This window comes from Culicoides brevitarsis, chromosome 3 (assembly GCF_036172545.1).
Source record: "Culicoides brevitarsis isolate CSIRO-B50_1 chromosome 3, AGI_CSIRO_Cbre_v1, whole genome shotgun sequence".
Taxonomy (NCBI): Eukaryota; Metazoa; Arthropoda; class Insecta; order Diptera; family Ceratopogonidae; genus Culicoides; species Culicoides brevitarsis.
In genome coordinates this window covers 19,735,009-19,762,501 of record NC_087087.1, presented here as the reverse complement: position 1 = coordinate 19,762,501, position 27,493 = coordinate 19,735,009, and the positions used below count along the sequence as shown (strand labels likewise).

Genomic DNA, 27,493 nt, shown 5'->3' with positions numbered 1-27,493 from the left:
TTAAAACATGTTTTTTTTTAAATCCCGAAAAACAATTGGGACAAAAAGTTTATTTTTTGAACTTGGAAAATTACTGCCTAATAATATTGAGGAGTGTCTAGTCGAATCATGTGCTTGCAATTATCAATATTACCCGATTGTAGCTCAAGATACATTTTGAGAATCTTGAGACGAGGAAATACAATTGGATGTTTGCAAGCACTTGCTATCTTGTTCGACAAATTTAGTTCTCCTTGAATAGCTAATGTAGCTGCCAAATTGTACGTAAGAATAGATTGGGCGGCTTCTAAACTTTTCACACCCCAGTTTTTTGTTTCAAAATCATCTCCCTTTAAGTCTTTTATAAATTTCGGCTCTAAATACATGCAGGCTTCTGCTGGTTTATTCATCATAATAAGAGCTTCTGCTGCATACAAATGTCCAAGTACACTAAAAACACAAAAAAAAGACATTAAATTGTTTAAAATTGGCAAAATATATTACTTACACATAACTTTCTGGAACATTTTCTAAGTTCAGCAATTCCTTTGCATATTTTAGAGCCATTATATAATCTCCAATGGACAACAAAACATAACTGTAAGCAGATAACACGGCAATTTTCAATTTTTCAAAAGCTTCTAATGTCAGTGGACGCGAAGGATCACAAGGAATTCCCTCATCAATTGTTTCTGGTTGCTTTTTCATGGATTTTAACACATTCGAGTGATGCTCTATCAAAGTTTGGGCATTTCGCAGACACAAATTAGCGAATTCGATCGTCGGTGATGGTATTGCAAATGATTGATGAGCATTCCTAAAATGGAAATTACATTGAAAAATCGAAAAATCGTTATTTTTAATCGTACTTACGGAATATACTTGCTTATTGCTGGACTCAAAATATATTTTCGGTGAGCCCCGCTTCCAATTACTTCAGATACAATATGCTTTGGTTCTTTTTCCTTTAGAGCTTGTCGATGAACCATGATGCACGATTCGGCAAGACGGAGCCATAAACGCGGATTATTCTGATAACTCTGTAAAGGAACCAAAAAACATTCAAACGCATGTTTGGGTCTTTCCAAATGCAACAACGACAGTCCCAGATTGTATAAAATCTCGGTGCGTTTCGTTGCTCCCACACAATAAAGTGGCAGTTGATTTTTTAGTGACTTGGCAACTTCATCACATCCCGCTTGATCGAACTTCAGTGAATTTTGGAAGAATCTGGCTGCCAACGCAAAATGTCTGACATTGAAATGTATCAAGCCCATGTTGTTGGCTATGCAAACATTTTGATCCTCTCCCTGTTTCAGCATGGTGATAGGCTCATTTTTGAAGGTTTTAGCCATTTCTTTTGCAGCCATTTGATAATCGTGCCCGAGATAGTATTTATGGGCTTTCAGAATACAGTACTCTGCTGTCTCCCTATTGGGTATCACCACAATTTTGCCATTCAGCATGTTCGAGCGATTCATCGTAAGACGAAAAACTCTGCGAAAATCTTCCATTGGGTTATCGGGCTTCTCAACATCCAATTTCTCTGAGCTATTTTCCGAATAAACATCCTCGTCGTCGACATCTACGTTTAGGATTTCCTTGCATATCCCACCAAACTTTACATTTAGAATGCTCAGTAAATCGTCTGCCGCCTTAAAATTATTTGTTTCCAAATACAAATTAACTCCCAAAAGTCCAGCTTTTTGAAGTAATTTTTCATCGAGCTTATCGATGTCCAGTAACACGGCTTTTATAACCTTCAAGGCATTCTGATAATTTCTTTCGTGAAACAGCAACAGAGCATGATTGTAGTAAGCCGGTAAATCTAAAATCTCGCCAATGTTGTCGTATCCTCGTTCATCTAATCCAGTAATCTCGTTGATGACTCGTCGGAACTGTTTAAAATCATTTTTAAAGTACTCCGACACAGACTTATTCATCACAGATTCTCTGGAAAAGTACAAATAATCAATAAATGGATCAAATTTCGTGGATTCCTCCAACTTACTCCTTAGAAGACTCTGATTTCTCATCTCCAGATGCCATTATTTATTTTATTTTTACAGATACGTATCGAAAATATAACAAAATTTCTTAATTGAATTTTTTGTGATGTTTTTGTTTACTATGCTTGACGTTATTCTCCGATTGTAATATGTACTACAAAATTAAAAGGGTGAATAGGATAAATCGCACACAGGCAGTTTTTGTTTTTAGCTGTTATTTTTTTTTTAATTTTCTTAATTGTTAAGAAAAAAAAATAATAAATTATAAGTAAAGAAATAATTAATAAAATAATTTTGTGAATAAAAAATTTTATTTGCACTATGTATGAATCATAGTAAGTTTCTGTCAATAAAAATAGGATAATTCGTACCATATTAAAATGTGAATTTGATTGGATTTGGATGGAGTAAGAAGATAAATAATCATCCCGAAAAACAATATAAAGATAATGAGCGTAGAGAGCATTTTCGCTAAACAAATATATTCTATTCTTAGAATAATTTATATTTTTTTTGCAAAGGTTTGACGTTAAATGCTTTATTATTGATTATTTATCTAAGAAATATTTATCATTAAAAATTTGGTGTTTTTGGAAGCAGTATTTTTTAAAATTGTCATAAAGTAGGAACTGTTACTTTTCATTTTTCTTTCTCTTTCTACCTTTTCTTTTCTTTTACATATTTCTCCTTCGCCATTTCTTCGATGCCTTTTCATTTTCTTTCTTTGCATTGAATACATATTAAAATATTTGTCTTGATTTGCTAATCGTTAAATTAATAAAATTCTCAAAATGGTTTTTAGATTGGAAATTGTCTGATTCCACTGAACAATTATCAAAATATTCTTTTGGAAAATAATTAAACAAAATATTGAAAATATCAAAATATTCTTGAAAATCCACGTTTCCTTTGTATGTCAGATTTATTCCGTTTAAAAATTAAAATAGATACCTAAATTTATGTAATTAAATAATCGTGTTTCTGTTTTGATTCAATTCGTCCAAAAAATGTATATGTTCAATTTTTCCTATTGACCCTTTATGTTTAAACATTTAAAACTCCCAATCAATGAAATACGTCAGTAGTATTTCAAAACCATAACCGTTATAAGTTGGTCAAAGCACGTGGTCAAAATTTGATGAAGTTATACATAACTTTTTAAGAACTTTAAAATATAAAACTTTTATAATAATCTGACTAATACTCATTTCTGATAAAGGTTAAAAATTCTGGAATTATTATAAAAAAATGCTCATATAAAAATATCTTCATACATAAGGAACGATCGTTTGAAGATGATTAATTACTGAAATAAATAAATGCAAAGCCACCCAAAGTGTCAAAAATTAAATGATAATTAAGACAAATTAAATCAATTATTTTTTGGACCAGTTCCTAAATACCTACCTACTTGGATTATTTCAGCGTCAATATTTTCACACATCTGGAAACAATTAATCGTCCTCCACAATCAAAGTACGTGAAACTGTTGATGAAAGAGACTCCAACTGAACCTTTCTTTGATTTGAATCCGATTGATTGTTCTAATATTAGCCGGTTAAAAATACCCGAGACCCTTAAAATATCTAAAGCTAAAGATGTCAAGCTAAAAATACGTAATCCATCCGCCTCTCGTATGTTAAACATGAAACAAATATGCTACTTACTGACAGAGACAAATTAAATTCTAATAAACTTGATTCTGCTAAAATTTATTAATTTTACTTTAAAATCAAGATGAATGAACAAATGCCATCGTCGAGTTCGCGTGTACGTGCCGCGCATTTTCCGGATTTATGTAATGCCGTCGAATTTCTGTTGATTTTCTTGCTCGAGCACGAGATATAAAACAGATTTGCACCGTCAAAATTAATAATTGTTCACCAAATAGTGAGGTGTCCGCGCTGCATGTCAAATAAATTTGCAAGACACTTTTAAAGGAACTGTCCAAAATTCTTAACAGCTTCTTTCGAATTACGCAGCAGATGTCTTCTCCCTTCACAAGTCTTTCACAACAAATGAATGAACCATCGACACATACCTACGTTGAGTTTGAATTGACCTTTCTCTACACATAATCATGAATGCTCGGATTAATATTTCAAAACACTGCAAATAATTTTGAGTGCTAATCGTAATTCTTAAATTATATTTAGCGTAAAAACTTTAATCGTTCAATTCGTAACTTGTGGCACTTGCAGTGTATCTCTCATTATGATTTACTGTATTTTTGCTTCTGTCGGTCAAGTGATGTTTTGAGCATTTAAAATATATTGATGATCAAGGAAGGGGATGTAGTGAGTAAGTTAGTACGATGAGAATCTTGGACTGCAAAATTTTTGCATTTTCAAAATTAGTTTTTGCTTGAACTTCGAGGTGGTTAGACCTAAAAATAAAAAAAAAATAATTAATAATTTTAATCATTTTTTGCATCAAAATATTATTTTGTGATTTTATTCATTTGTTTTTGCCGTTGTGGAAAAATGTTTGCAAAATTACTATCTGGCACCGAGCTTTCTCAGTGAGTTTCTATGTGAACGAATTCCTTATCTTTTAAAAAAAGTTCTCCATTTTTGATTTAATATGTTGTTAATATTAACGCGAACATAGTTCAAAGCTAGCAAATAGAATGATCAAGAATGTCAGATTTATTATTCACAAATTGAAAAAGTACTTGATTAATTTTTAAAAAAATATTTAAGAATAAAAAAAAAGAGAAATGTGTTTTAAAAAGTTAAAAAATTTTCCAGAGAAATTCGGGATCGTCTCAAAACTGAAGTTGAAGACCTCAAGAAAAAACTTCCAGGATTCGCTCCTGGTCTTGCGATTGTGCAAGTAGGTGGACGAGAAGATTCTAACGTCTACATTCGCATGAAAATCAAAGCTGCCAATGAAATTGGCATCGAGGCACGTCACTTGCAATTCGATCGAAGCATCACCGAGGTTGAGCTCGTCAATGAGTTGAATAAGCTCAACAATGATCCCAAAATACATGGAATTATCGTCCAAATGCCATTGGATTCGGACAACAAGATAGATTCCCATTTGATTACGGATACTGTTTCGGCAGATAAAGATGTCGATGGGTGAGAAAAAAATTTCAGAATAACGTGATGTAATAAGATAAAAAAAAATTATGAAAAAAATTTGTGTAGTTTGAACACCATAAGCGAAGGACGAGTAGCTATCGGGGAAATGACTGGATTTTTGCCATGTACCCCAAATGGTTGGTAAGTAAAAATTTTAAATTAATTTTTTTATGTTACGTAAAAATATTTTTCATCTTACGCGGGCGCCCTTTATATAAAATTTAAGTTTTTTCTAAATTTTTATAATTTAAAAATATTTTTTTTATAGCATTGAATTGATTAAGCAAACAAATAAAAAGATAGCTGGTGCAAATGCCGTTGTTCTCGGTCGCAGTAAAATTGTTGGAACGCCAGTTGCTGAATTGCTGAAATGGCATGATGCCACCGTTACTGTTTGCCACTCCAAAACGAAAAACTTGAGTGATATTGTGAGTTAATTTTTTTTTGTTGGAAAAAAGTGCGAGAACCTCGTTCACGGGAATTTTTCAAAAATAAAAAAAAGTTATTTTGAATTTTCAAGGAAATTCAGAATACATTTTTTTTTGTATAATTAATTACCTTAAATATTATAAAATTGGCTTAGTTTAGTAATTTTTTAAAATCTCTTGGTGAAAAATTTAAAATCTAATTTTTCGAATTTTAATTTCGAGAAAAATACACTTTTTTTAATCATCTTTGGAATTTTAATTAAAAGTAACATTTACCTATTTTTATTTTTTTTAAGACTCGTCGTGCTGATATTTTAGTTGTGGGCATTGGACGTCCCGAAATGGTCAAAGGTGCTTGGATCAAGCCTGGAGCCGTTGTCATCGATTGTGGAATCAATGCTATTCCAGGTAAAATTTGTCGTTCTCTAGATTTTCAAATATAAATTATAAAAAAAGCAAAAGCAAACAGAATTTAGTAATCGTCTGATAAGATTCGGTCGACATGGCCGTTGTAGGTTACCATGTCAAACTGTACATACTTTGTTTCTTACCTGCTCTCGAAAGATTTTATATTGTAAATATAATGTGACGTCACAAAAAAGGGGCCAAATCATCAAAGTACCTTATCTGCTTCTTATTTACTACTAAATTACATTTTTGTTTGTTTTTTTATGTAGCAGTGGGGAATCGATGATTAAGTTGTTTTTTTCAAAATGCCTTCAGTTCTAAAACATTCTTTGCACAATCGAAAAATGAAACGATGTCGCAAAATAATTCGTGGTATTTCTTTTCGAAGATTGATTTCTCTAAAGCGAACGTTACATTTTTCAGATGATACGAAAAAGAGCGGTCAACGACTCGTGGGAGACGTTAACTTTGACGAAGCCAGAGAACATGCTTCATTCATCACTCCGGTACCTGGAGGGGTATGTATCACATTCTTATAGACATTGTAAATAAATAAGAAGAAAAAAACCTGATAACACGAAATGACCTTTTACAATCTGAGATACATAAAAAACTCTGTTTTTTTATTTATTTATTTGATAACTTTCCCCTCAACTTACTTAGTTATCATACAACATTACATAATATATTTCTTCTTAGGTGGGACCAATGACTGTGGCTATGTTAATGCAAAACACTGTTCAGTCTGCGACGAGAGCTGCTAACAAACTGTTGAACATGGAGTGGAATTTGAAAACGCTTCCTTTGAAAATACAAAGTCCAGTGCCAAGGTCAGTAAAATCTTATTTAGGATGTTACTTACAATTGTCGAAAATGTTTTGGGTATCCTCGTTCCTAAATTTAAGAAATATCGAGTACCAAGTATTTCAAAATGCATTAAAAATTTTAAAATTTAAGTAGATACATTAAAAAGTATTTTTTAAATGATTAAAAATTTATCAAAAATAATTTTTCATGTGAAAAGTTGATAAGTTGAAGAAAAAGTAATTATTTCAACAATTTTTGAAATTTTTGTACATAAGTATTTATACAAAAGTCTATAGAAAATCGTACTTTTGTATACTTGATGCTCGATAAAGATGTATCTGTGGTTCAAAAGGTCTATAAAATCGTAAAAAAAATTATTTGCTTAGTATTGATCTTCTTTTAAATAAATTTTACAGTGACATCGCCATTTCTCGCGCACAAGAGCCCAAAAACATTGCCGATGTAGCAGCCGAAATAGGACTTTTCCCTAACGAGGTCTCTTTGTATGGCACAAAAAAGGCCAAGATTTCGTTGAACGTCTTAAAACGTTTGGAGAATGCGGAAGACGGTAAATATGTCGTTGTTGCTGGTATCACGCCAACTCCACTGGGTGAGGGCAAAAGTACTACGACAGTTGGTCTGGTACAAGCATTGGCGGCTCACAAACGCGTCAACGCAATCGCTTGTTTGCGTCAACCCTCGCAAGGTCCGACATTTGGCATCAAAGGAGGTGCCGCAGGCGGTGGATATGCCCAAGTTATCCCCATGGAAGAATTCAATCTGCATCTCACCGGGGATATTCACGCCATTACTGCAGCGAACAATCTTCTTGCTGCCCAACTAGATGCACGTATGTTCCATGAGTCACAGCAAACTGACGTCGCATTGTACGACAGACTTGTACCAAAAATCAATGAAACTCGTACTTTCTCGAAAATTCAACTGCGAAGATTGCAAAACTTGGGAATCGATAAGACGGACCCGAATGCCCTGACACCCGATGAAATTCACAAATTTGTTCGGTTGGACATCAATCCACATAACGTTGTGCTTAATCGCGTAATTGACACGAACGATCGTTACTTGCGAAAAGTTACAATTGGGTTGTCTCCAACGGAAAAAGCCGTTACGCGTGACGCCAGTTTCTCCATAACAGCTGCCAGTGAGATTATGGCGATTTTAGCTTTGGCCAAAAACTTGGACGATTTGAAGGAGAGGTTGTCGAAAATGGTTGTTGCCTTTAATAAATTAGGAAAACCCGTTACTGCTGACGATCTTGGATGCACCGGAGCCATGGCTGTCCTTCTAAAGGATGCAATTGAACCCAATTTGATGCAAACTCTTGAAGGTACTCCCGTTCTCGTGCATGCTGGACCATTTGCCAATATCGCACATGGCTGTAACTCAATTGTCGCTGACGAAATTGCTCTCAAATTGGTTGGAAAGAACGGATATGTGGTCACTGAAGCTGGTTTCGGATCTGACATTGGATTCGAGAAATTCTGCAATATCAAGTGTCGTGCTTCCGGTAAAAAGCCACATGCAATGGTCTTGGTAGTGACGATTCGGGCGTTGAAAATGCATGGTGGTGGTCCAAAAGTAGAGCCTGGAATCCCTTTGAAGAAAGAATACACAGAAGAGAATCTGGATTTGGTGCAAGAAGGTCTTCCAAATATGATTAAACACATCATGAATGGCACAGCACACGGCATTCCTGTCGTTGTAGCTATCAACAAACATGCGTAAGTTTAGTCAATTCATTTTATAAATAATTTTAATTTTTTTTAAATTTTCAATTTTTTAAAAAAAAGTAAGGGTGAAAAAAATCAATTGAAATGATTTTTTTTTTCTTCAAATTTAAACAAAAAATTTTAATTACAAATTAAAAAACAAAAATTTTTCGGGCACGTCTCTTCATCTAAATTTTTATTGTAAAACACAAATTTCAGCTTCAATCAATTTTCCATTTTTTTTAACAATTTATTTTTTTAGTACCGACACTGAAGCCGAAATTGAACTGGTTAAAAGAGTTGCCTTAGATTATGATGCCCATGCTGCTGTATTTACCGATGGATGGGCTCAAGGTGGAGCTGGAGCAGTTGAGCTAGCCGATGCCGTTATCGAAGCATGCAAAAAAGAATCTCAATTTAAATTCTTGTACGATCTGGATATGTCAATTGAAGAAAAGATTCACACTATTGCCGGCGAAATGTATGGAGCCGCAAGTGTTGTGTTTAGTGCAAAAGTAAAGGAAACGATTCGAGCATACACAGAAAAGGTAAAATAATAAAATTGAATTTTTACACAGAAATCTTAATAAATTTGTTTGAATATTTTTTCAAGGGGTATGGAAAATTACCAATTTGCATGGCAAAGACGCAAAACTCGTTGACTGGCGATCCAGCTATTAAAAATGCCCCAACAGGATTCAAATTGGTTATCAATGATATGTTTGTGTCAACTGGAGCTGGCTTTATTGTCCCTGTTGTAGGTGAGATTAGTCGAATGCCCGGTTTGCCAACACGACCCAGCATTTATGACATCGATTTGAATACAGAGACAGGAGAAATTGAGGGTTTGTTTTAAAGATAAACCACTTTGTTGTTCTTTTGATAGTCGGTTACGAAATAAATTGTGTGTATTTTCTGTTTTGAAATATTTTTTCTCTATTACATTACTAACTAACGATATCTATTCCTAATTTGAGGTTTTAATAGCTGCCCTTAATTTTGCTGACCTGCATCGTGGATTGTTTTCAATCTCCTCAAATTTCGGAGTAATTACGTGTTGATGAAGCTGTTCCCACTTACTTTCCATTATTTGATCAAGTGCTGCCTTATCATGTGTCAGTTGGTAACTGCAGAACTTAAGCGGAATCTTATTTGCCATATCGTTTGAGATGTTTCCGGAAATGTGTCTTTTCACAATTGTGTCTTCTAACGAGTGGAACGTCAACGTAACCATTCGGCCGCCAATCTTTAATAATCTTTGGGCAATAATCATGCCGTAATTAATTTCATTCAACTCGTCATTCACGAAAATTCGCAATGCTTGAAATACTTTGGTCGCTGGATGGCTATGTCGCTGAATTTTATCCAATTTGTATGCGCTATCAAAGCAAGCAAATACAATATCAGCCAATTCTTTGGTCGTTTCGATGCGTTTGAAGGCATGGCGTGTCTCAACGATGGCCCGTGCAATCTTTCTTGCTTGTTTCTCCTCACCATACACCTTAAAGATGCGATACAAGTCGTTTTCTCCCGCTTTATTCACCACATCTGCTGCCGTTACCTGATCGCTACATCGATTCTGGTCCATTCGCATGTCCAACGGTCCATTTTTACTCAGAGCGAATCCTCGTGATGCAGTGTCAAATTGCATTGAGGAACACCCAAAATCAAATAGAATGCCATCGATGGTGTTTTGTCGGATGTTATTTGTCCCAAGCAAAGCTGGTAACTCTGAGAATTTTCCAAGAAGTGGAATCACATTATTCGGATACTTTTCTCGCAATTCATTGGCATACGCGTAACCTAAAGGATCACGATCTAACGTAATTAACTTGACATTAGGTGCTCGTTCGAGAATCAGCTTTGAATGACCGCCAGCACCAAACGTCATATCAATAATCGTCTGACCATCTTCCGGTTTCAAATATTCCAGCACTTCTTTGCTCATCACGGGGACATGCGCTTCATTTTGGGCACAAGCAATTTTGTTGATAGGCACAGCGTTGTACAGAAATCTACGGACAATTTTACTACATAAACCGACACTCATGGTAATTAGTCGCTCCTTTTCCTGAATAACTTGGTGAACAAACCGGGTTCTTCTTCGCGATTCAAGTGGTCAAGGAACTCTTGCGATAGAACTTGTCGACACTGTTCTCCCGTAAGGCCAGAAGCTGTACTTTCGAGTCTTCTCGGGTATTTTTTCTGTATTTCGTTATTTGTGAGACGCTCCAATGCGAGCACTTGTCGATCGAGTTTCTTCTCGTTGACACGGACGATGTTTGGTTGTCCTAAAATTGACTTCAACTGAGCTCGTAAATATTCACCTAGGTCCCTAAAATGAAATGGCAACATGTGAAAATCGGTATTTATGAAAATTTACATATTGATTGCAAACTCACCTGCCAGGTCTCGATTTGTCCACGGGCCACTTCTCTAATAAATTGAGAAATTTGCGATATTGAGCTGACATAACTGGACTTGAAATATTTTTTGATTTTTATTTTACAGATGCATTTTCCGCATATGGCTGAACCCTTTCAAAAATCGGTGCACAAATTGTGAATTCCTTAATTTTTAACAAGAAGTTGTTCATAAACATTTAATTTCTGTCAATAAGTCAAGGAAGGAAAGTCGAGCACGCAAATACAATGCAGCAATTCTTTGGTCGTTTCGATGCGTTGAACGGACGATGTTTGGTTGTCCTAAACAATGACTTTCTTGCTTGTTTCTCCTTACACCTTAAATGAAATGGCGATACAAGTCGGCTTTATTCACCAATCTGCTGCCGTTACCTGATCGCTACATCGGTTCTGGTCCAGAGAAGGTCCATTTTTACTCAAAAATCCTCGTGATGCAGTGTCAAATTGCATTGAGGAACACCTTTCAAAAATGCAAAATTGTGAATGCCATAATGGTGTTTAACAAGATGTTGTTTGTAAACATTTAACTCGTTAAGAATTAGACCGATTTTCTATAAGGCTTTTTTTAATTTGTTATAAAGTTTTTATCCTATTTTTTTTAATGGGTTTTGAAATACTTTTTCATATAAAATAGAAAAGTTCAATAGAATCTAAAATTCACCGTTATTATAAATATTTTTTGTTTCATGATATTCACTTTGGTCAAATCTATAATACTCAATACTCAAAGGTTTTTTTTATTTGAATCTGTCCCTTTTTTCCCTGCAATCGAATTTTTAAATATATAAATTTTTAAAAAAATTTCGGGATAAAAATTTTAAATTGAAATGTGCATTTTGTGCTATGCACGTTTTCTACAGATCCCGTTACACAAAATAACGCTATCATTGGTTGTTTTCTTATGATAGTACCCAAAACAAACCAAACGAATAGAAACAATTTGTAAGTGACTCGGTAGTTCATTTTATTATTAATTGTAATTTTAATTGAAAAAACCAACATAATGAGATCACGGAGTAGAAGCCCAAGACGACGTAGAAAAAGTAGAAGCAGGTCAGACTCCAGTTCCTCTTCTGCGTCTTCCAAATCTGAGGATGATCGTAGAGTTTCGAATAGAAAACGACGTAGTCCATCCAGAGAAAGGCGCAGAGATCGCAGAGACAGATCACGTTCGCGTGACAGACGCAGAAATGAGAGGAAACGCAGTCCAAGAAGACGATCTCGTTCACCTCCAGCGAAAAACACTAATGGAAATGTCAAAAAATGGGATCACGACATGTATTACGAAGATGTACCGGCTCCAGACCGTGAAAGCTCAAGAAAATATGATGACCGTAAGAAGTACGACATGAAACCGGATCACAGGGGGAAAGACGAGAACGTTGGTTTTATGGATGCACGTAGATACAACAGAGAACTGATTGGAGCCATGGGAGTTGAGAACGTTTGGGCGAAATCTCCAGCAAGACCTTTAGATGACTCGAGTGCGAACAGCAGCGATTCCGAAAAAGAGAAAGAATCAAAGAAGAATAAGAAAGATAAGAAAAAGAAATCGAAGAAATCTAGCAAAAAGTAATTTTTTTACCTTTTAATCCCATTTTCTGTTTTTTATAAATAATTTTTTATCGTTTAGATCAAAGAAGAAAAAATCCAAAAAGAGTAAGAAGAAAAAGAAGCGCCACTCGTCGTCATCCTCGAGTTCCAGTTCATCGTCCGATGAAGACGAATGGGTCGAGAAAACCTCACTGAGTAATCCAAAAGCTGGATCGTCCAAAAATGATGGCGAAGACTCTTCGATTGTCGGTCCAACACAGCAAGTTACACAATTATCGCACAAGGACTTTGGTCATGCTCTTTTGCCCGGCGAAGGTGCTGCAATGGCAGCTTTTATTGCCGAGGGAAAACGTATTCCGCGACGTGGTGAAATTGGCTTGACTTCAGAGGAAATATCGACATTTGAGTCAGTTGGATACGTTATGAGTGGATCGCGTCATAGACGCATGGAGGCCGTCCGTATTCGAAAGGAAAATCAAATTTATTCGGCTGATGAGAAACGAGCGTTGGCAATGTTCAGCAAAGAAGAACGACAAAAACGCGAAAATAAAATTTTGACGCAGTTTAAGGAGATGATCAATTCGAAACTCTCGGAAAATAAGAAGAAATAAGAGACATGCGATTTTTCGTTATATTTTATAAATTAAAATCATCATCATTAAAAATCTATAACATGAATTTGTTTAGCTAATCACAAATTATACTAGGCTAAAACAAAAATCAAAAATGTTTTCGGTTTCGTTGACCTTGTGAACAATCGAAAGGATGCATATTTTCTTAAAATTATAAATCATTTTCATAAAAAAAAAATAAAATTTTTACTTGATGGAATGAAATCGAAAACATTTTAGATTCTTGTTTCGGCTTAACTTTCATATCGTTTTTTTGTGCTTGAATGTGTGTATTTTAAGCGAGTTTCACATCTTTCAATTTTTCTACATAAGTCTCGTGCTTTGACATCGTCGCTAATAGTCCCGTCGAATGCACATAATTGCCATCGTCCAGATAAAGCAACTCGTTACCTTTGAAATCAGTCATTTTGCCACCCAAGGCATTTAGGATGGCATTGCCGGCACACAAATCCCACTTTTTAATAACAGTGTTATGCATGTAAATTGCATTATCGAAAATCACTTTGAGTACTTTGTAGCCAGCTCCAGCAGCTTTCACAATTTCAACTTTTTCTCCAAAAATATTTTTCGCTACGTCCTTGATAGTTCCTGCATGTGATCGAGACACAATTAAAACGGGACCTTTGCTCTCTTCTCCCTTTTTCCTACTTGCTAAATCATGTGAATATGCATGACCTTCCCAGGCCCAAGTCGTTTCCCTGTTCTTCGGAAAGGGGTTATGTATAACTCCGATAACTGGTTTTCCATTCACGGCAACACAGACCATTGTAGTGACATATTCCGTCAAATTTTCGGTAAATTCCTTCGTAGCATCCAATGGGTCAATCCACACTGATACCTGATCTGCGGGTATCGAGATATCGGGAATTGTTGAATCTCCCAAAACAGTAGGATTCAAGTCGAACTGGTGATTTATCTCGATTTCGGGACATTTTTCCTTTGCGTGACCTTCCTCCGACACAACTTTCAATATCTTTGGGAAAAGATGGTGCAATGCTTTGGTCATCGTGCAATGACTGAAAAAGTCTGCATCCGTAACTGGGTCATTTACTCCTTCTTTTGTCTTTCCCTTACTTTGAGTATTCAGAATTTTGCTGTTATATACTTTGAGGACCTCTTCACCACCAAGTTCTGCTGCTCTGATTGCTCCTATCAAAAGTTTTCTCAAACTTATTTCATTTGTTGGTGCAACGAGAGGACTCTGGTCGCCCTTTGAGCTCCCTGATAGGTGGTATATGATAAAAATGAAGATCACGAAAGCAAGGACACTTAAACCGCATTTGTTAATTTTTATTGAGCCCCCTAGATTCATCTTTTTTGCAGTTTTTCACAGAAAATTATCACAAAAACCATAAGTGTTGTTTGTTTACTTTTTATTTACGTGTCGGAATATTACATTGAAAGCTCAGCCTCCAAAGGGATAACCCTGTGGAGAATTCATGGATGATCTGATCATGATTTTTTTTCTACATGAAGTTTGTTAGTGTGATTTTTTAAATTTTAATGAATTTTAAGAAAAAAAGGAATAAAAAGTCGTATTAGGTACTGCTTATTTTACGGTTTTTTTTTTATTAAATTAAGAATTTGAAATTATCCTATTTTTTGATAAAAAAACATAAATTAAACATAAATATCCATTTAAATTTGCTAATTTTAGATCAAAGAACTATAAAAAAAACAACATTTTGAAAAAAAGTAAATATTTCAAAACTTTTTTATTGTAATTTTAGATAACACGAAAATGTACTGATAAACAATGATTTACTCACTGGTAATGACTGAAAATGTATGACCTATATGAATAATAAAATCATGCATGACCTGTTCCTCAAAGGGATAACGTTCTTAGAAAATAGAAACAAATCAACAGCAATTCCATTCCGAAATAAATTTTAAATTAAAATGGATATAAAAGAGCTAAGCATTATCGTCAAGTGGTGTGGCAATGAATACACTTTAAAGGATTTGACAGATCAGGATACAGTGGCTATGCTGAAACATGAGATAATGAAACAGACTCAAGTGAGTTTCCTCGAATGTTTGTTTTTTAAATTGTTTCTAAAAATTTTGTTTGTTGTTATAGGTCCGACCCGAACGTCAAAAGTTACTTAATCTGAAACACAAGAACAAGTTTCCCACAGACGATTTGAGACTAGGTGTCTTCGATTTGAAGCCCAACTTTAAACTAATGATGGTGGGCTCCTTAGAAACGGATATCGAAGAAGCGAGTAAGCGACCGGATGAACTTTCCGAAGTACTCAATGACTTGGAGCAAGATGAAGATGACGTTCCAATGGAAAATCGCGAGGTATATTTGTCCAAAATAAACAAACGAATCCGCGACTACCAAATTGAAGAATTGAATCCTGGTCGGCCGGGAAAGAAGTTGCTTGTTCTCGATATTGATTATACACTTTTCGATCATCGGTCCACTGCAGAAACGGGCGAAGAATTAATGCGTCCATATTTGCATGAATTCTTGACTGATGCCTACGAACATTACGACATCGTTATTTGGTCAGCTACTTCGATGAAATGGATTGTGGAGAAAATGAAACGTCTCGGAGTTTCAACAAATCCGAATTACAAAATTTGGTTTTATTTGGACTCGAATGCGATGATCACGGTTCACTGCCAGAAACGCGGAATCGTTGATGTAAAGCCACTAGGTGTGATTTGGGGAAAATATAGCCAGTACTCGAGTAAGAATACAATCATGTTCGATGACATTCGTCGAAATTTCTTGATGAATCCCAAAAGTGGTCTTAGAATCAAACCTTTTGCTCATGCTCACTTGAATCGTGATAAAGACAAAGAACTGTTGAAGTTGAAGAAATATTTGCGCAAAATTGCCGAGAACTGTGATGACTTTAATGAGTTGAATCATCGGAAGTGGGAAAGTTATCATCCGAAAAAACGTGATGAAGCAGAGTAACCTTTTAAATGCAAAAATTTTTACTCATTTTTTTTCTATTAAAATTTATGAAATCAATTTGGGGTTTTATTAATTTAATCATATAAAAAAACAAGAAAAAAAAGAATGTTCCACTAACATATAAAAAAAACGTAAAATAACTAACAGAGTCGAATGGTATTCTTTCCAACAACAACAACCACTCCTTCATCCTGGAGCTCTTTCAAGGCATCCTCAAATTGTTCTCTCGTAATCAAAATTTGTGAACCTTCACGAATGTCCATGAATACTTTTTGGTATGGCATTGTTGATACTTTAGCTTTACTTTTGAGATAAGTCTTGATGGCGGCAATCAAATCAGCTCGTTTTTTGCGTGCTTCACTCGATAAACCGGTCGTGAGAATGCCGACATCAATTTTGCCGGAAAGTGGATCTGTGGCAGATTGTTTGAGAGCTTCTCTGTGTAGGCGCCATGCTTCTTCGACATCGACAACTTTTACTTCGGGGCTGAGGCGTACTTTGGCATGAGCCTCGGCAAGACGAATCAGTGACTCAAGTTGTCTCGGGTAGGCTGAAATTTGTCCACGTCCTGCTCCAACTTTGCGCATATCGACATACGCTTGAACAAGTCGTTGTTGTGCCTCCTCGGACAAAACTGGATGAATGTGTTCCTTGGCATATGCGAGATAATCTCGAAGGACGCTCATGTCGAAGAGTGTGTCTTCCTCATCCAAACGGTTTTTGTAATACAGCGAAACGAGATGTGTGGCTAGACGTTTGTCATATAATTCGTCTTGTGGATCCAAAACCAAGAAAATTAAATCGAACCTGCAAAAAAGAAAATAAATCAAATTTAATCAAAGTTTAATTTTTTTTTAAATTTTCATTTTTAGAAAATTTTAATTCATGATTCTAACAATATTGACTTAAAATTTAAAAATAATTATGTCATGAAAAAGGATGAGAAAATTAAACAATATTTTAAAAAACTGATAATTTTGTATAAATTTTTATAAAACATTAGTATTTCAAAACCAAATTTAGAAAAAAAAAGAAATTCGAGTTTCTTGAGTTAAGTTTTTGATAATACAATGAAGCTCAAAACAAAATCGGAGCGGCTTTAAATGCTATTTGAAAAAAAAAACTTACCTTGACATCAACGTGTGAGGAAGTTGAACATTGTCGATAATAGTTTTGTTCTTGTTCCATTGAGACTCTGAGGGATTGGCTGCCGCAAGAATCGACGTTCGCGCATTCAATTGACAAATAATTCCTGCCTTGGCAATACTCAAAGTTTGTTGTTCCATTACTTCGTGCATGACGCTGCGAATTGAATCGTTCATTTTATCGAATTCATCGATGCAACAAACGCCGTTGTCGGCGAGAACCAATGCTCCCGTTTGCAACACTAACTGCTTCGTTTCCACATCTTTCGTTACATAGGCCGTTAAACCGACAGCAGACGATCCCTTGCCAGACGTATATTGAGAACGGGGCACCAAATGGTACACATATTGTAAGAGTTGCGACTTTGAGGTACCTGGGTCGCCACACAACAAAATGTGAATTTCCGCACGGAAGTCCTGACGACCGGAAGTTGCCACTTTTTTCTTAGTGCCTCCGAACAATTGCAGCAAGATGCCCTTCTTGATGTCCAAGTTTTCGTAGATGGAGGGAGCAACTGTGCGAGCAAGACGATCATAAACATCGGGTTTCTCCGAAAGTTTTCGCAAGAGCTCGACACGCTCAGGCGTAAACATGTGATCTTTGCCGTCTTCTTCTTCGTACAATCGTTTATTGTCAATTTTACGGAAATGCACGACGTCGATGTGCGTCTTGTAGACACTCTTGACACTTCTCTGACGAGGATTTTCCTGAACTGGAATAGCACGGTAGATACCAGTGACTGTGACACGATCTCCTGGTTGGACTTTGTCACACAAATCGTTGTGGGCATACAAGAGGATGTTATGTGGCGTTTGTCCAGCAGTCATGTCATCCGGAGATTCTTGCAACTTGATCAACTGTTTGTCACTGAATTGCGAGCGATTATGCACCAATTGGAAACAGTGATTGGTGTTGCAGTGTGTACATAAAGTTGGCTCTGCGATGCGTCCACGATCGATTTCCACAGATGTAGTGAACGAGCAAACCATACATTTGAAAAAAGCCTCTCTCATTTCGGGAATAATGTTGGAGACGCGAATAACCATGCCATTGACGGAAATAAGTTGATCAATATCTTCGGGGTTCAGTGCTCGCATATTGCGACTTTGTTCTGCATTAAAAGGTCGCACTTGAATTTGGTGGTCCAACAAGGCAGCTGGATACTTTTCGAAGAACATCTCGTTGACGGTCATGTCAAATGTGGGAATGACTTCTTGCGGATAACAAATCAACTGTCGATACAATTGGGCATCGAAAGTTTTCAAGTGTTCGCAATTGACATTCAAGAAGGGCTCTTCCAACTGATGAATTTCATCGAGTTTTTGCATGTAGAGTGGCTCATTCAAGTTGATGCCTTCGGAGATTTCGTCATTTGCAATGTCTGGGTCGATGTAACGCTCAATGAAACGCTTAAATTTCGCTTTGCACTCGTTCACGACGACATTTGTGCCCCAAATCACGAGTTGTGTGCCACCAGTTGTCGAATCCGTTTCCGATTGGGCCTCGGGTATCGATTGAAGTTGACTTCCGGTTTCGCTGCCCTCGCCAACTTGGACTTGTCTGATGTGACGATCCGTTCGAATATCAGGTCGCATGCGCAACGGAGTACCTCGGATGCCAGAACGCGGCGTCCGAACGGAACCCATGGAGCTTGGCGTACCATAATTCAGAGGAGAGCTCAAATCAATCTCACTTATAGCAACACCTCCTCCGCGTACCGGGCTGGTAACGACCGTTCCGGGAGCACTTGGAGAGGTGTGAATGCTTACACGATCGCCTCTCGAGTCCACTCCGACTCCACGGATTCGTTGAGGTGTCGGATTCACATCATCACTTTCCCGATTACGCGACGGAGTACGAGCTCCTGCATTTTGTCGGCTAGTCTCTGATGACTCACTTCGTAAAGATCCAGGCATTTTAATTGTTTTGCAGAATTTATTTTTGAAAAATTTAATTTGAATTCACGAATGTTTTCAAGACGCTTGTTTCGCGGGTAAATTTTGACAAGACTTGAGACTTTTTGAAATCTGCTAATTCAATGTCTTTGTCAATTATTTACCCTTCGAAATTTTCGTGCATGAAACAAGTTGTGTGATTTTATTCTCAAATTAAATTAAGTTTATGAAATTTAGCCTTTATTTTTGTTTTTTTTTTTAAATATTAAGTCTCTTTTAAATTGTTTTTAAATTCATTGTCTAATGTCCTAATAAAACTTCAAAAATATGGGTCATTTCACGAGAAATCACGGGACATTTTTGGATTTTCTGATGCAACAGTTCCTTTTTAAGGACGACAAACAATCCTAGTGAAAAAAATTTCAAAAAAATTATTTACGATCAAATTTTGACGTTTTGGTCACCAATTTTCAAGGTTGATTGGTTTATTTTTTTTTTCACTGGAATTGCTTGTTATGTCGAGTAAATCATTTTTCTCCAAGAAACATATGGTCTGTAATGAACCATTACTCCAAAAAATCCAAAAATATCCCGTTTTTCATACATTTTGAAAAGAAAAATTACGTGAAAGTGCTCAGGATAAGAAAATTTCCCAAAATAGTCTCTTGTTTTTAAAATTCTAATAAAACTTCAAAAAATAATTATTAATGACCTATTTTTTTATTCATTAAATTAAGAAAAATTAATTATAAAAATTGTTAAAAATTGTTATTTTATCGCATAGGTTGATAACATTTTTTATAAAAATGCACAGAAGATAGCACAAACAGCACAAAGGGTATGACTTTATTTTGACTTTGACTGTTATTAAAATATTATCGTATGGAATACAAGGATAAACTGCAGAAGTAAAAGCATTTAATTATTCAGTTTGAGTGCATTTAGCAATGGAGATTCTCGGAAATATTAAAAACTATGACTGGGGAAAATTGGGAGCGGCATCTAAAGTTGCACACTTGGCAAAATTATCGGATCCCAAATTTGAAGTAGACTCGGGAAGTCCCTATGCTGAGCTATGGATGGGCGATCACGTGAGTGGCCCGAGTATCGTGAAAGGAACGGGAGAAAGTTTGGTCGATTTCATTAAAAATAACAAGGAAGCTGTTGGTGGAATGTCAGCACTGCCATTTTTGTTCAAAGTGTTGAGCATTCGAAAAGCTCTGAGTATCCAAGTGCATCCGAACAAGAAGGAGGCCGAACGCTTACATGCTGAACGTCCAGACATTTACAAAGATCCCAATCACAAACCGGAATTAGCTATTGCACTCACACCATTTTTGGCACTTTGTGGTTTTAGGCCTTTCGAGGACATCCAAAGTGTGCTAAAAAATTATCCTGACATAGCAAAATTGATTGGCGACAAGGCTGTGTCGGAATTCAATGCAAAACCATCACCTGAAACTCTCAAAAGTTGTTTTGAAATACTGATGCGAGCGAACGAAAGCCAACTCAGCACTTGTATCACGTCACTACTTGCCACATTTAAAAAACAATCGAAATTAAGTCGCTACGAAGAAACGTTCGTTCGTTTGAACGAAGATTTTCCAAATGATGTTGGATCTCTTTCGCTTTTTTTCCTGAATCTCATTCAATTGAAGCCAGGAGAAGCCATCAATTTGGCGGCAAATGTCATTCATGCGTATCTCGATGGTGACTGCATCGAATGCATGGCATGTAGTGATAATGTCGTTCGAGCTGGTCTCACCCCAAAGTACAAAGATGTTGATACTTTAGTTTCGATGCTCGAGTATGAAGGCAAAAATACTGACGAAATTCTCTACAAATCCAAAGATCTGGGCGCAAATCAGAAATATTCAAAAGTCTTTATTCCACTTGTGAAAGATTTTGCAGTTGTTCAAACACAAATTCCATCTGGCACTACCACGTACAAAATATTGAACCGTAAATACGGTTCGATTTTGCTTGTATTGTCGGGAAAAGGAACATTGAAGACAAATAACGGCGAATTAGAAGTTCTGGAAGGCTCGATTGTGTTTTTGTCCGCAACACTTGGTCCTGAAGTAGACTTAACTATCACGGATACAAGCTTGGAATTTGTTGCGTATCAAGCAATGTACAATGATTTCGAATAAAGTACCAGACGTCAACACACAATTTAACAAATTTTCGTCTTTATTCTTTTTCCAATAAATATTTAATATAATTCAAGAGAATTTAATGGTAGAATTCTATTCATTTATAAAGCTCGTGATATTTTTATAACAAAAAACCTACTTTTTACACGCAATTTAGTTAACAACGTCGCGTTCAATCAGCAAAATCAAAGGAATCATTGCAATAAACAAAACGGACATTAGTATCAATCCGATGGTCGAATAAAAAGAAAATAGATAGGAATAGTTGAAACGACAAAACCAACAAAACACCAAGGTAACAGTGATTAAAACCATTCCTATGTAAAGATACCATCGTCCATTTTCTGGTCTATTGAGAAAACTTTCGGACGTTTCCCTTCGACTTCCCGGAACATTTTGATTTAACTGAGGACCTGCTCTTTGGTTTGACGCAGATGACGTGTTTTCACTTGTCTGGGAATTTCTTTCGTCATTCCGGTCACTTGGTTTCTTGTTGTGAACCAAACAATGAACCACGCAGTTGTCGAAGAGGCCACATTCCTCCAATGTTTTATCGTGTTGCAAAACATGACCATTGAAGACCAAACGAACAAGTTTTTGAGCGGCTAATTCTACGGTAAAATTTCGCCTGAAAAAAAAATTAAAATAAATTGATTAATTTTCTGATATCATTTTCTTTCTATTACATATCGCTCGATTTCAAAATTTAATTATTTGACTTAAAGAATTTTAATTTTTGTAAAAAAAAACATTTAATTAATTTAAAAAAATTTTTTCTTGCTACTTTCTTTCGTTTAATGGTCGAAATCGATAATTTTTTATATTAATTTCATTTTAATTTATGTAATATTCAAATTTTTTTAGTCAAATTCGAAAAATACGCAGTTTGAATCGAGCAAAATTTTTAGCAATGAATGTGTGAGCAATTTTAATTTTTTTTTTGTTAACGTGACTTTGTGAACAGAATGTTCTAAATTTTGACAACTCAGACATTTGATTTTATAAAGTTCAGTTCATTTTTATAAAATTTCAATGCAAACTTATATATTTTTTTTAAATTTTCTCTGTTGTTTTTCATCAAAATCGGTCAGAAAGTTAAAAGTCGAAAAATTTGATGCCACATTTTTGTGGATGAAATTTTGAAATCGAACAATGCGTTCACTCACTTTTTAAAATCTCCAATTGCCTCGGAAGCCTTGGCAGTGACTAGTTTCAAATCGTCGTTCAAATATTTTAGCTTAATCGTCAGTTCACGATCATTTTCTACGTCCTTGGATTCAGTTTTGTCTGTTGTTGTATCTCCTTGTTCTCCCGTCACTTTTCTGTGACGTAGCCCGTCATTAGTACTACCACTACTACCATTGTTATCCACTACATCTCCATCCATTGCTTCGATAATTTGCTCTTCTCCACCCGTTTCCGTAAACGTAGTTTCATGATTTTCATCGACAAGGGGATCGAAACTGGAACTGCTGCGGCCAATAAAATCCGTAATATCGTTTTCCAATTCCTCAATGACGTTGTTTACCGTCAGCTCTTCGGTTTCTGTTCTCGTCGATAGTTGCGAGTCACTTCGAGTCACTGAAAAGGCATAAAAATTAAGACAAATAGTCTCTCGAGGCGCTTTAGGATACTTACATTCCCTATTTTCTGGTGTGTTGTTATTCGATGGTGCGGACGTGAATCTGGTGTTTTGTTCAATTATGAGGACTCCGACGGGAGACGAGGCAGGGGTTACTGCAGTGCTGCGCCAGCCAAAATAAATTACACAAAAAATCACTAAAATAATAAAGAAATTTGTAACCTCGTCCCCTATTCCAGTAATTAACATTATTATTTGTCGCGTCAAAATTGAGGAACAACAAAAGTCGGATCGAAAAATTTATTGAAATTTTTTTTTATTTACTACACGTCAACTTTTCAACCAATCACAAGCAGTTTTGAAATTTCTACCAATCAGGTGTTTGTCAAATCTTCAGCTGATTTTGAAGTTTATGAATAGCGATGTGCTTGTTTGACGATTTTCGCTTCCAAAAAACTCAAAAATAAATTCAAATGCTGAAGCTGAGACAGATAAGACGCCTCAAATTAGCTAAAATAGGCCATAATGTGCGATTTTGCAGTACAAACGCTCAACGTCACATTCGGAACATTGGAATATTGGCTCATATTGATGCAGGTAAATTACTCTTTTTCATTTTTTTTAAATTTTCATAAATTATTTTACAGGCAAAACCACAACGACTGAAAGAATGCTCTTTTATGCTGGCAAGACGCGAGCCCTGGGAGAAGTGCATCACGGCAATACGGTGACAGATTTCCTGCAGCAAGAAAGAGAACGTGGAATAACGATTTGCAGTTCGGCAGTCAGTTTCAATTGGAAAGAACATCGAATCAATCTTCTCGATACACCGGGTCACATCGATTTTACGATGGAAGTCGAGCAATCCTTGTCAGCAGTAGATGGCACTGTCGTGATACTTGACGCATCTGCTGGAGTAGAGGCACAAACGACAACTGTTTGGGGACAAACGGAGAGACATGCGTTACCGCGGCTCGTGTTTGTGAACAAAATGGATAGGGGTGACGCGGATTTCGTTGCCTGTCTCAATGATTTACGCAAAAAATTGGGAGCTAATCCGGTCGCACTGCAATATCCCATTCACGACAAAAGCGGTTTCACCGGAATGATTGATTTGGTGCAGCAGAAACAATTGACTTTCGATAAAACGAATCAAGGTAGAAGTTATAGAATTCAACCAGTGGAGTCCAAATACGAGGATATTCTGAAAAAACATCGGAATGAGTTAATTGATGCACTATCGGGCGTCGATGATGCCTTGGCAGAAGTAATCATAGCAAACGATAGTCTGGAAAGTGTGGAGCTGCAAATAGTGCTCGAGGCAATAAGACGATCTTGTATTGAACGTAAAATCATTCCGGTTTTACTGGGAAGTGCCTATAAGAATACAGGAGTTCAACCACTTTTGGATGCCGTCTTGAATTATTTACCAGCTCCGTTTGAACGAAATAAAATATACGATTGCTTTGGCAACGATTTTGTGGGTAAAGTTTTCAAAGTAATGCATGACAAACAACGTGGACCACTTAGTTTGGTCAGAGTTCATCGTGGTGTGCTAAAGAAAAATTCCCGGGTCACTACTTCGAAAGGAGGGGCTGAGCAAATTACGCGAATTTATGATCCACTGGCCGATGAATATGTGGAAACAAATCAAATCGGGGAAGGAGACATTGGCGTTTGTTCTGGACTGAAACATACCGTAACAGGTGACATTCTAGTCTCGAGTATGTCGTCTTTAAAAAGTGCCCAAAAACGTTTGATGGAATCGTTGAAGAAAGAAACCCCGAATCCCGATGATGAGCAAGATGAAGATGTTGAAATATTAAAATCTGCCCTCTCTCTTGAGCCCAAAATTCCCGATGCAGTGTATTTCTGCTCAATCGAGCCTCCATCTCAGGCATATCAACAGTCACTTGATACGGCATTAAAGCAAATTCAACGTGAAGATCCCAGCCTAAGAGTTCATTATGACGAAAATACGGCACAAACTGTCCTCGGTGGCATGGGGGAGCTTCATTTGGACATTATCAAGTCTCGATTATTGACAGAGTACAAAATTGAGGCGGATCTGGGACCCTTACAAATAGCTTATAAGGAAACAATCAACGCTCCGATGCGAGAAACTGTAGTTCTTGCGAAAGAAATTGCCGGTACCAAGCAGAACGTGACAATAGAGTTGACCGTTCAAAACATCAAGGAGTCCAAGCATCCGGAAATATTTCGTTTAGATACCTCGAAAGAAGCTGCTGAAGCCTTGTCAGCCGTTAGACCACGAATTCTCAAGTTAGTCCGAAAAGGAGCCCTTGCAGCGTTATCTCGAGGTCCTCGTCTTGGGTGTCCCGTAATAGATGCGCAAATTATTTTGCATGCGATCACAACTGGACGAGGTACAGCGGATTCCTTCATTATGGCTGCCGCAGGTCAGTGTGTTCACAAAATTTTGCAAAATTCCGACTCTGGTCTGTTGGAACCCATTATGGAACTGCAAATAATTGCACCACAAGAACGTATTTCGGTGATATTGGGAGATCTGGGAAGACGTCGTGCGATAATTAATGATGTTCGTCCCAAAGGAGAGCAAAATAAAGTAATTGAAGCCTTAGCGCCGCTCTCGGAGCTCACCGGTTATTCGAGTACGATACGTACAATCAGCTCGGGTACCGCTAGTCTCATTCTAACGCCACATAGCTACGCTTCAATGACTCTTCAGGATGAAACGAGAGCCATTCAGAAAGCTCAAGGACTCCTTTAACGTCAATACGATGTGTAGAACTCAGTTACAAAAAAAAAAATAGGTAATAATTGTTTTACAATAGTGTAAGTTGATTTAATGTACATTAAAACACAGTATATTTATATTTACCAGTATTTATCGTAGTATAATAACAATCAAATGATCCGTGATTAACCTCTTGGCATTGTTAACCGAAACCAAATTATTTAACGTGCGACCCTTTGTACGACCAATTACATCCGCAATCAACCGAGACAACTTTTTCCGCAAAAATCTACAAAGTTCTAATGAGTTTTGCGGTTTTTTTCTAGATTTTTTGAAACAAACAAATTTTGAATACAAAATGACCATATGTTGTTTATGAGATTTGCTTTTTCAAAATTAACTTTAAAAATTTCTTTAAAAAGAACTGAAAAGAAAACTTTTGAAAACAAATTTGAGTTATTTTGTGAAAAATATTTTTTATGGAAAAAATATGTAAAATATTTATTTAAATCTTTAAATAAGGCAAGGGACGAAAATTCAAAATAATTTTTTAAGCAGCCTAGCAAATTAATAATTTTATAAGGCTTCATATTAGCACAACCTGAAAATATGGTGAAATACATTTGAAATTTTCAATAACAACAACGTAACTTTACAAAGAAATTTAAGGAGGGAGTACGGTTACCTTTATTATTTTTTTTCCATTCATTGTTGCATGTATGTACACAAATTTATGAAAGAAGTGCACAAATAGAGTTTTTAGAAGGCCATGGTCAAGTTGTTAAATTGAAAATTGTACGGTTTTATTTCTAAAGCTGTAATGCAGTAACTTTGTAATAATTTTTCACTTTAATGAAATTTTTAAAATTGAACGAAGCGTTAAACCATTTTGTTTAAAAAACAAATTCTACTGTGTCGTTCTTAACCTTGAATCATTCTTTATATGATTAATTAACATAATTTTATTTTGTTATTCCTAATGTAAAAAAATGACCTTCACTTCCGCATAAGCTTTTATTTTAAATTTTATCAAACACATCATCATAGATATGAGTTCAATGATCTCCCATGTTTATATTTATTTTTTTATCGCGATTTCTTCTTCAACGGAAAAAACACAAAATATCTCTATTGAAAGTGCAAGTTTAGTAAGCAGATACTTAAACATGAAAAGACGAAATAATCGGCATTGACAATGAATTTATTAAAACATTCAACGTATCTCGGCTTCATATAACTATGTGAAAAATGGCAAAAGACGTAAACACATTATTGTCCTTAAATGTCTTCATAAAATAAATTAAAATGAAGAAGGTGCGAAGTAAGTACATTCAATACTATTGTCCAGTGCTTGTATCAACAACCATTCATACAAGTTAAACAGCTGTACGATTATTCATTTGCAGTAAATAATAATTGGTTTTCTTCCAACAAGTTGTATGAGGTAATAAATAATATAATAACATGTTGTTGCGTCTCTGATGCTGCTAAAAGAAATTGCATTACAAAAAAACCTTCAACAAAACGTCAATTCTTCGAGTCATGCCCTTAAAAAGAAAAGAATGAATCAGTTGTAGAGTGAAGGAAAAATTAGCCATGAATGAACAATAATAATAGTATTAGCTGCAAATTTAGGTATATATATCTTTGATGATGGAACATTATGAAATTGTTTAAGCAGAATAAAGAATCCTACTTAATCCTAACATTTACTTGGAAAAATGAGATATTATGCCTATTTTTTACCTCTTTTTACAAATTTACCTCTGAAGTTCGTGGAAAATTTCGAAAAAACCTAGAAAAATCATGGTTAATCGAAAAAAAAAATCAAAAAAAAATTCAAAAATTTTAAAAGTCAAAAAAGGTGGAAAAATACCGGAAAAAGTTGAAAAAGTTCGAAAAAAATGGTAAATATTCGGAGGATCATAAATTTCTTGTAAGTCTTGGAAGATAAAAAATCTTATAAAAACCGAAAAATATTTTTAAATGCGCTTTAGCTGT

The 27,493-nt window shown here is 35.8% G+C and overlaps 11 protein-coding genes across 11 annotated transcripts; 5 read left to right on the top strand and 6 right to left on the bottom strand.

Annotated features, from left to right (window-relative positions):
* Positions 1-41: 41 nt before the first annotated feature.
* On the bottom strand, positions 42-2,119 carry LOC134833826 (CCR4-NOT transcription complex subunit 10). Its single transcript, XM_063848283.1, has 4 exons — positions 1,991-2,119; positions 853-1,932; positions 488-796; positions 42-429 (listed from the first exon to the last, which is right to left on the bottom strand). Exons 1-4 carry the CDS (start codon positions 2,026-2,028, stop codon positions 78-80), a joined length of 1,779 nt encoding a protein of 592 aa, XP_063704353.1. The 5' UTR covers positions 2,029-2,119; the 3' UTR covers positions 42-77.
* Positions 2,120-4,363: 2,244 nt separating this feature from the next.
* On the top strand, positions 4,364-9,376 carry LOC134835755 (C-1-tetrahydrofolate synthase, cytoplasmic). Its single transcript, XM_063850699.1, has 10 exons — positions 4,364-4,509; positions 4,739-5,074; positions 5,144-5,218; positions 5,346-5,505; positions 5,802-5,913; positions 6,337-6,431; positions 6,613-6,743; positions 7,137-8,462; positions 8,713-8,998; positions 9,064-9,376. The coding sequence occupies exons 1-10, from the start codon at positions 4,472-4,474 to the stop codon at positions 9,304-9,306; spliced, it is 2,802 nt and encodes a 933-aa protein (XP_063706769.1). The 5' UTR covers positions 4,364-4,471; the 3' UTR covers positions 9,307-9,376.
* LOC134835757 (probable methyltransferase-like protein 15 homolog) lies at positions 9,370-10,500 on the bottom strand. The gene has a single exon (XM_063850700.1). It carries the CDS (start codon positions 10,498-10,500, stop codon positions 9,418-9,420), a length of 1,083 nt encoding a protein of 360 aa, XP_063706770.1. The 3' UTR covers positions 9,370-9,417.
* A 5-nt stretch (positions 10,501-10,505) lies between these two features.
* On the bottom strand, positions 10,506-10,992 carry LOC134835758 (ubiquinol-cytochrome c reductase complex assembly factor 2). Its single transcript, XM_063850701.1, has 2 exons — positions 10,853-10,992; positions 10,506-10,785 (listed from the first exon to the last, which is right to left on the bottom strand). Exons 1-2 carry the CDS (start codon positions 10,921-10,923, stop codon positions 10,506-10,508), a joined length of 351 nt encoding a protein of 116 aa, XP_063706771.1. The 5' UTR covers positions 10,924-10,992.
* Positions 10,993-11,803: 811 nt separating this feature from the next.
* LOC134834913 (NKAP family protein CG6066) lies at positions 11,804-13,183 on the top strand. Its single transcript, XM_063849719.1, has 2 exons — positions 11,804-12,445; positions 12,507-13,183. The coding sequence occupies exons 1-2, from the start codon at positions 11,877-11,879 to the stop codon at positions 13,036-13,038; spliced, it is 1,101 nt and encodes a 366-aa protein (XP_063705789.1). The 5' UTR covers positions 11,804-11,876; the 3' UTR covers positions 13,039-13,183.
* Positions 13,041-14,434, bottom strand: LOC134834914 (putative inositol monophosphatase 3). Its single transcript, XM_063849720.1, has one exon. It carries the CDS (start codon positions 14,369-14,371, stop codon positions 13,334-13,336), a length of 1,038 nt encoding a protein of 345 aa, XP_063705790.1. The 5' UTR covers positions 14,372-14,434; the 3' UTR covers positions 13,041-13,333.
* A 460-nt stretch (positions 14,435-14,894) lies between these two features.
* Positions 14,895-16,051, top strand: LOC134835975 (ubiquitin-like domain-containing CTD phosphatase 1). The gene is made up of 2 exons (XM_063851054.1): positions 14,895-15,081; positions 15,143-16,051. The coding sequence occupies exons 1-2, from the start codon at positions 14,962-14,964 to the stop codon at positions 15,992-15,994; spliced, it is 972 nt and encodes a 323-aa protein (XP_063707124.1). The 5' UTR covers positions 14,895-14,961; the 3' UTR covers positions 15,995-16,051.
* LOC134835974 (DNA replication licensing factor MCM4) lies at positions 16,028-19,135 on the bottom strand. The gene is made up of 2 exons (XM_063851053.1): positions 17,123-19,135; positions 16,028-16,801 (listed from the first exon to the last, which is right to left on the bottom strand). The coding sequence occupies exons 1-2, from the start codon at positions 19,054-19,056 to the stop codon at positions 16,135-16,137; spliced, it is 2,601 nt and encodes an 866-aa protein (XP_063707123.1). The 5' UTR covers positions 19,057-19,135; the 3' UTR covers positions 16,028-16,134.
* A 748-nt stretch (positions 19,136-19,883) lies between these two features.
* On the top strand, positions 19,884-21,274 carry LOC134833732 (mannose-6-phosphate isomerase). Its single transcript, XM_063848160.1, has one exon. It carries the CDS (start codon positions 19,983-19,985, stop codon positions 21,186-21,188), a length of 1,206 nt encoding a protein of 401 aa, XP_063704230.1. The 5' UTR covers positions 19,884-19,982; the 3' UTR covers positions 21,189-21,274.
* Positions 21,275-21,319: 45 nt separating this feature from the next.
* On the bottom strand, positions 21,320-23,108 carry LOC134833733 (uncharacterized). The gene is made up of 3 exons (XM_063848161.1): positions 22,830-23,108; positions 22,358-22,772; positions 21,320-21,819 (listed from the first exon to the last, which is right to left on the bottom strand). Exons 1-3 carry the CDS (start codon positions 23,020-23,022, stop codon positions 21,345-21,347), a joined length of 1,083 nt encoding a protein of 360 aa, XP_063704231.1. The 5' UTR covers positions 23,023-23,108; the 3' UTR covers positions 21,320-21,344.
* Positions 23,109-23,228: 120 nt separating this feature from the next.
* LOC134833574 (ribosome-releasing factor 2, mitochondrial) lies at positions 23,229-25,641 on the top strand. The gene is made up of 2 exons (XM_063847938.1): positions 23,229-23,370; positions 23,421-25,641. Exons 1-2 carry the CDS (start codon positions 23,247-23,249, stop codon positions 25,523-25,525), a joined length of 2,229 nt encoding a protein of 742 aa, XP_063704008.1. The 5' UTR covers positions 23,229-23,246; the 3' UTR covers positions 25,526-25,641.
* The last annotated feature ends 1,852 nt before the right edge of the window (positions 25,642-27,493 follow it).

Coding starts and splice junctions, on each gene's coding strand:
- LOC134833826 (XM_063848283.1), bottom strand. CDS start 2,028: ATGGCATCTGGAGATGAGAAATCAGAGTCTTCTAAGGA. Junction 1,933..1,990: donor AAATCAGAGTCTTCTAAGGA/GTAAGTTGGAGG, acceptor GTACTTTTCCAG/AGAATCTGTGATGAATAAGT. Junction 797..852: donor GCAATAAGCAAGTATATTCC/GTAAGTACGATT, acceptor TTTCCATTTTAG/GAATGCTCATCAATCATTTG.
- LOC134835755 (XM_063850699.1), top strand. CDS start 4,472: ATGTTTGCAAAATTACTATCTGGCACCGAGCTTTCTCA. Junction 5,075..5,143: donor GCAGATAAAGATGTCGATGG/GTGAGAAAAAAA, acceptor AAATTTGTGTAG/TTTGAACACCATAAGCGAAG. Junction 8,999..9,063: donor TTCGAGCATACACAGAAAAG/GTAAAATAATAA, acceptor TATTTTTTCAAG/GGGTATGGAAAATTACCAAT.
- LOC134835757 (XM_063850700.1), bottom strand. CDS start 10,500: ATGAGTGTCGGTTTATGTAGTAAAATTGTCCGTAGATTTCTGTACAAC.
- LOC134835758 (XM_063850701.1), bottom strand. CDS start 10,923: ATGTCAGCTCAATATCGCAAATTTCTCAATTTATTAGAGAAGTGGCCC. Junction 10,786..10,852: donor GACAAATCGAGACCTGGCAG/GTGAGTTTGCAA, acceptor ATTTCATTTTAG/GGACCTAGGTGAATATTTAC.
- LOC134834913 (XM_063849719.1), top strand. CDS start 11,877: ATGAGATCACGGAGTAGAAGCCCAAGACGACGTAGAAAAAGTAGAAGC. Junction 12,446..12,506: donor TCGAAGAAATCTAGCAAAAA/GTAATTTTTTTA, acceptor TTTATCGTTTAG/ATCAAAGAAGAAAAAATCCA.
- LOC134834914 (XM_063849720.1), bottom strand. CDS start 14,371: ATGAATCTAGGGGGCTCAATAAAAATTAACAAATGCGGTTTAAGTGTC.
- LOC134835975 (XM_063851054.1), top strand. CDS start 14,962: ATGGATATAAAAGAGCTAAGCATTATCGTCAAGTGGTGTGGCAATGAA. Junction 15,082..15,142: donor AGATAATGAAACAGACTCAA/GTGAGTTTCCTC, acceptor TTGTTGTTATAG/GTCCGACCCGAACGTCAAAA.
- LOC134835974 (XM_063851053.1), bottom strand. CDS start 19,056: ATGCCTGGATCTTTACGAAGTGAGTCATCAGAGACTAGCCGACAAAAT. Junction 16,802..17,122: donor CCTCACACGTTGATGTCAAG/GTAAGTTTTTTT, acceptor TCTTTTTTGCAG/GTTCGATTTAATTTTCTTGG.
- LOC134833732 (XM_063848160.1), top strand. CDS start 19,983: ATGGAGATTCTCGGAAATATTAAAAACTATGACTGGGGAAAATTGGGA.
- LOC134833733 (XM_063848161.1), bottom strand. CDS start 23,022: ATGTTAATTACTGGAATAGGGGACGAGGTTACAAATTTCTTTATTATT. Junction 22,773..22,829: donor CACACCAGAAAATAGGGAAT/GTAAGTATCCTA, acceptor ATGCCTTTTCAG/TGACTCGAAGTGACTCGCAA. Junction 21,820..22,357: donor GCAATTGGAGATTTTAAAAA/GTGAGTGAACGC, acceptor TTTTTTTTTCAG/GCGAAATTTTACCGTAGAAT.
- LOC134833574 (XM_063847938.1), top strand. CDS start 23,247: ATGCTGAAGCTGAGACAGATAAGACGCCTCAAATTAGCTAAAATAGGC. Junction 23,371..23,420: donor ATTGGCTCATATTGATGCAG/GTAAATTACTCT, acceptor ATTATTTTACAG/GCAAAACCACAACGACTGAA.